The sequence below is a fragment of the Chelonia mydas genome, chromosome 3, assembly GCF_015237465.2.
Source record: "Chelonia mydas isolate rCheMyd1 chromosome 3, rCheMyd1.pri.v2, whole genome shotgun sequence".
NCBI classification, from domain to species: domain Eukaryota; kingdom Metazoa; phylum Chordata; order Testudines; family Cheloniidae; genus Chelonia; species Chelonia mydas.
The window spans coordinates 201,011,498-201,017,497 of NC_057851.1; the positions used below are offsets into that span (position 1 = coordinate 201,011,498).

At 55.2% G+C, this 6,000-nt stretch overlaps 1 protein-coding gene across 3 annotated transcripts in view; it reads right to left on the reverse strand.

The window, feature by feature from the left end:
• LOC102937867 (phosphofurin acidic cluster sorting protein 2) overlaps positions 1–5,120 on the reverse strand; it is a 108,975-nt gene extending 103,855 nt beyond the window's left edge. Inside the window, exon 1 of one of the 3 annotated variants that reach the window (XM_043544173.1) lies at positions 4,898–5,116. In XM_043544173.1, the coding sequence (XP_043400108.1) occupies positions 4,898–5,064 (167 nt within the window). In that variant the 5' untranslated portion in view covers positions 5,065–5,116. Of the gene's footprint in view, positions 1–4,897 lie in introns of all 3 variants that reach the window. The other 2 variants (XM_037896289.2, XM_043544174.1) reach the window with 2 other exon arrangements.
• Between the last annotated feature and the right edge of the window lie 880 nt (positions 5,121–6,000).

The following is a 6,000-nucleotide window of genomic DNA, read 5'->3' on the forward strand; positions in this document are numbered from 1 at the left end:
CCAAGCCCCACTGCCCCCCCCCCCGGGGAGTGGGAGGGACGCAAAGGCTGAAGCCCAAGGGCTTCAGCCCCAGGCAGGGGGCCTGTAACTTGGGCCCTGCCACCCAGGGGTGAAGCCCTTGGGCTTCAGCCCCAGGCAGTGGGGCTTGGGCTTTGGCAATAGCCCCAGGCCTCAGCAAGTCTAAGCCAACCTTGACAACCCCATTAGAACAGGGTCATGACCCACTTTGGGGTCCCGACCCACAGTTTGAGAACAGCTGGATCAGATGATTACTGGTTACTGTCTGCAGTTCTGACGTCTACATTCCTAAAAGGATGTTGACAAACTACAAAGGGCTCACAAGAATGATTCAAGACCTGGAAAACCTCCCATAGAGGGAAAGTTTAGGAAGCTCAGCTTATTATGCTTATTAAAGAGAAAGTTAAGAGAGACTTGACCATGGTCTGTATGTAGGTATACGTTAGCTATATGGGGAGAAAATTTCTGATAGCAGAGAGCTTTTCAAACCAAAGACACAACAAGCTCCAGTGACCGGAAACTGAAGTTAGATAAATTAAGGATGAAGACAGAGTGCAAATCTCTAAACCCAGAGGGAAATTAGCAATAGGAAGAATTTATCTAGGGATACAGTGGATGTGATCACCACAGGAATTCCTGGGTGAAATTCTCTGGCCTGAGTTGTACAAGAAGTCCGACTAGACAATAGTCCCTTCTGGCCTCAAAATAAATTAACCCCCTCTCATTCCTTAAACACCAGAGACCTAGTGACCAGTCCTTGGGGTCAGCCACAGGATTCCCATTCTATGGGAAGCCACAATAAGAAGTGCTCTTCAAAGTAGCAGCCAACCCACTTCCTATTCCATTTACATCCCCCTTAAATCCCATCTCAAACCTACCGTACAAGCTTCTTCCAATATTTTCACCTCTCTAAGAGTCATCCCTTTACTTCTACTTATTTGCCTTTTACCACCCCAAAAACATTTCTTCCCTCCTTGGTGTGTAGTCTTCTCTTTCTTGTAGGTTATGTGCACACGCACACATCTTGCCACTGAACTCAGCTGATAGATAGATAGCGTCTTTACTCATTCTGCATAAATCCCTCTCTTTAGTCCCCTGTTCTTTGAACTCTACTTTGTCAATACCCAGCTGGTAACATGCTCAGAAACAAGCATAACAGTCTAAGTCACCTAGAGCTGTAGAGAGAAACTACTACTTCCCTGCTCTGTGTTGTGATTCAGCCTCAGAATATGAGTATGTAGCCCAAAATTGCACTGGCTTTTTTGCAGCCATATCACATTCCGAATTCCTATCCAAGATCCTGTCCTCTCACCCAAGGTCTCTTTCAGCGTCACTGCTATCCAGGTTTCTGCTGCCAATTTATAGTTTATTCAGAATATTTTAGCTCATTCAAGTTGCTCAGTCACTGATTGCAAGTTTCCTTAATATTCTTTTATTTTCACTTAATTCCTCCCCATCAGTACAGAGATGCTCTTAAAAACCCTACACATTCGCCAGACCCAGAAGAATAGAGAGAGACACACTTTTGTTCTGGGTTTTCAATCTGCCTAAGTTTTGTGCAAATTTACATACCACGTTGACAGACAAGAAGATAAACGGAGAAGAAGCCATTTTGACTCTAATGCTTCTCCTGTTTAAGTTATCATCTAAGTAACCAAAGGGCCTCTCTGCATGGATTTGTCAACCAAAAGACACCAGGTTAATTAAGATTTCCAGTGCCCTCTGGCTTCAAGAGCCTCAAGAGTTGCCACAGGAATTTTTTTGTTCTTGTTCTTCACCTGTCATAAGTAGGTCTATTAAATCCAGACATGCCATCATCCACCCCATCATCCATCCATAAGGTTAGCACCCAACGCATATGTTCATGGTTACACCAGTGGGTCTTTTTAACAACATCCTAGGATCAACTCTGAGTACCTGCATTGCACTAAAGATCGCAGCGTTCAAATCAGTCAGATTTAGAGCAAAAGGGTTTTCACTACCATGCAAAATCCATATTTGAAAATCAAGTTCTTGAATATGGCGTGTCCACATCTGGTCTGGGTCTAATCCAGCCAGGCACCATCAACAACAAAAAAGCCATCTATACTTGAGCAGATATAGCCATCTGAGCATCAGATAAAAGTTGGGCCAGCATGGCTCAGTAATGGAAACAACACTTCTTCCTGCTTCTCTTGCTAGAATTCAGGCTTCAGTGAATTCACTGATGCCAAAGGCATTTCTAAACACTTTGCTGCAGCTGGCGCGAGGGGCAACAGTGCCCTCTTAAAGGAAGAGCTTCGCTTCATGAGATGAGGCAAATAGTGCCAGGACGGAGGTGCAGAAGGCTAAGTTTCAGTTCCCTTGCTCAGGCCAAGAGAATACATTAGCCAAAGGAATTACAGCTCAAAAATATCTTCAAATGCTATTGCTATCTATCATTCCAGTAACTTGAGCACTCCGGAGAAGAGAGACAGGTGCTTCTGCAGTCATGCGCTATGGGGAGGGCATCAATACAAGATCTTACATAGACAGACAGCATTGAGGAAGAAAATGTAAAAGTTTGATAAATAAGTCAGACAACACAGCATTTGAAGTATATTTGCCTTCACAGAGTAGGCAAAGAAATAAGAGTGACACTTGTTTCTAAAAGTGTCCAACTCTGATGTCCAGCAATCTCATTTAAAAGTCTGTCACAAGCACAATTCTCTCCCCTCTGAACAAGAAAAGTGTGTTCATTTGTGTCAGTTTTTCCCCTAAGCTAAGATTCATCTAGCCAGTCATAATTAGGCTGTTTAAAGAACTAAGCAAGACAGGTCCAAATTCTAAGCAACATCCAAATACGGCCACTTCCTCCCCTATAACCTCTCAGGTCTGGTCTTTTCTCTGAATCCTCCAGTGAAAACTCATCTGGCCCCTCATTTCCACCCAGATTACTGCAATTTCTTTATCCTGGCCCCTCTGATACCCTGCCTTCCTCCACTCCATACAAAATATGTTGCTGGTAAAATCATCTTCAGTGTCCATCAGAGTGACCATGTCCTCCACTGCACAGAATTCAAGCTGTTTGCCTTAATATTCAGAACCCTGCATAGCTCGGCCCACCTCCCTTTTATCCACCCTTGCCTCATTTTCCACTGCAGAACCTCATCTACCTGTATGTCAGCTCACTCTCCATGCCTTCTTCACTATGTCATCCCTCCACCCCAAGACCCACATGAGGCTACTACCCTCTCCACATCCACTCCTGGAGATCCACTTCTACCAGGAGTCCTATGGGAATCTCGCTGACCAATGAGGACAAAAAGCAATTTGGGAATCATTTACATATCCTATTTTAAAAGTGTTGTTGACAGGTGGACCTAAGTTACACCCCATCATCCTACACTGCCTGTCTTTAGATCATGAGCGCCTCAGGCCAGGGATTGTGTCGTCTTCTCTGGTTAGAAAGTGCCTCCCACATGGTGGCAGAGAGAGGGGTTGTGTCTCTAGCTACCAAAAGCAGGGATCAGAGCAGCACAGAAGATGGGAGAAGCACAAGGGAGTTCAGGGAGGCACCTGCCCCAGGTGCGAGAGTGAAGCTATGGAAAGTGAGCTCCCACTAGGCACTCAAGCCACTCTTCTTCCATTCCTGATACTCCATTTGGAAAGGCATCACCAGAGCAGACTAACCAGGTGTGATGTGGGGGTGGGGGAAGCAGACTGAGACCAAGCTGTGGCACTCCAACTCCCCCAAGACCAGAGAACCGGTTACACTATGAACGCCCTAAATGTCCATGAAAACCAGGCCATATACTGTGGCCCAAACCTACTCACCCTTCTCCGTCAGTCCCAAAGAGCCTCACCACGAACGCTCTTCACCCACAACCCTAATCCCCTGCTCCCAAATCACTCTGCTCTCAGGTCCTTCAAACCCACCACTCCCTCCAACCGCACAAAACCCAGAGAGTTTTCTGTAAAACCCACCAGAACAAGCACCCGCCCCGCCACAGCCCTCCCGCCAGGGGTTCCCACATCCATCCCCACTCAGACCCACTGCTGGACAGGCTCTGACACCCGTCCCCCGCAGCCAGGATGTAAAGGGATTTCCAAAGCACCTCCCCACCTCACACTGGGCTGCAAACACCACACACACCCCTCCTGCCCCCCAGATACCTCCGCACATCCTCTGCATAGCACCCATTGCCGAAGGATGAGCCCCCCAACTAACCGTGCTCCATAAGCCCACCCCCCAGGCACAGAAGCTCCATATCCCCTACAACGTGCCCCTACCCCCCACCTTCCCCCACACTAACCCCCATAAACTCCCCACAGCCCACTGCCTACCCCCCCCCCATTCTACCCCGACACATTCTGCCCTACAAACCCCACACATACCCTGTTCCCCATGCCCCACAGCCCCCCACCAACTTCCCATGCCCCACAGCCCCCCCTACACCCCCAATGACTCCCCCCCACATACCCCCACACACACACCCCGACAGCTCCCCACGCCCCACAGCCCCCCCACACCCCCGATGGTTCCCCACGCCCCACAGCCCCCCTACACCCCCGACGGCTACCCCACAGCCTGCGACTCCTCCCAGCCCCCCTACATCTGCCCTACACCCCCGACGGCTCCCCCCACACCCCCCTACGTCCCCCCGACGGCTTCCCTATGCCCCACAGCCCCACGACGGCTCCCCACAGCCCCCCCACGCTCCCCCCGACAGCTCCCCACAACCCCCCCCCCGACGGCCCCCCGGCGGCTCCCCCACGCCCCACCGACGGCTCCCCACGGCCTCCCCCCGACGGCTCCCCCACGCCCCACAGCCCGCCGACGGCCCCCCCCGACGGACCCCCCGGCGGCCCCCCCACGCCCCACAGCCCCCTACACACACAGCCCCGCCCCGCCGCTCACCGGGGCACGCAGCTGGGCGCCGAGCGGTCGATCTCCCAGGTGGCGAACAGGTTCATGGGCACCGGGACCGGCCCGGACCCCGCCGCCCCGCACGGACCCGCCGGGGGCCCGGCCGCGCCGCCCGCCCCGGGAGCCGCCCCCAGCGCGCCCGCCGCCGCCGCCGCCATCCCGATGCCGCCGCCGCCCCGGAGCCGACGCTGGAGGGGGCGGCGGGAGCCCCAGACCCGCGGCTCAGCCCAGCCTCCGCCCCAGCGCCGGGCGGGCCGGGCCGGCCTCCGGCCGCAGCCAATCGGAGGGGAAGGGGCGGGAGCGGCGCCCAACCAGGGAGGAGGGGCGTGGCCAGCCGTGGGGGAAACAGCCAATCGGAGCACGGAGGGTCATGTTGGTGGGCGGGGCTCTGCTGGGCGTGGTGACGTGAAGAGATGGCAGGGGCCGCTGCTCTGTGCTGGGGGGGGGGCAGCTCGTGAGCTGGGGCGGGTCCCGCTGAGCCCCGGGACCCCCTTCCCCCGGAGCCCAGACCCCCCCGCCGGGATAGGACCCAGGAGTCCTGGCCCCGCCCCCCGGGGGACGCAGCGCCGCCGGGATGGAACCCAGGAGTCCCGGCCCCGCCCCCCTCCCGTGGACCCAGTCCCGCCGGGATGGAACCCAGGAGTCCTGGCCCCATCCCCCCCCAGGCAGACCCAGCCCCGCCGGGATAGAACCCAGGAGTCCTGGACCGGTCCCCGCCCCAGGCAGACCCAGCCCCGTTGCGATGGAACCCAGGAGTCCCGGCCACGCCCCCCCATGGACGCAGCCCCGCCGGGGTGGAACCCAGGAGTCCTGGACCGGTCTCTGCCCCAGGCAGACCCAGCCCCGTTGGGATGGAACCCAGGAGTCCCGGCCCACCATGGACTCAGCCCCGCCGGGATGGAACCCAGGAGTCCTGGACCGGTCCCCGCCCCAGGCAGACCCAGCCCCGTTGGGATGGAACCCAGGAGTCCCGGCCACGCCCCCCCCATGGACGCAGCCCCGCCGGGGTGGAACCCAGGAGTCCTGGACCGGTCCCCACCCCAGGCAGACCCAGCCCCGTTGGGATGGAACCCAGGAGTCCCGGCCACGCCCCC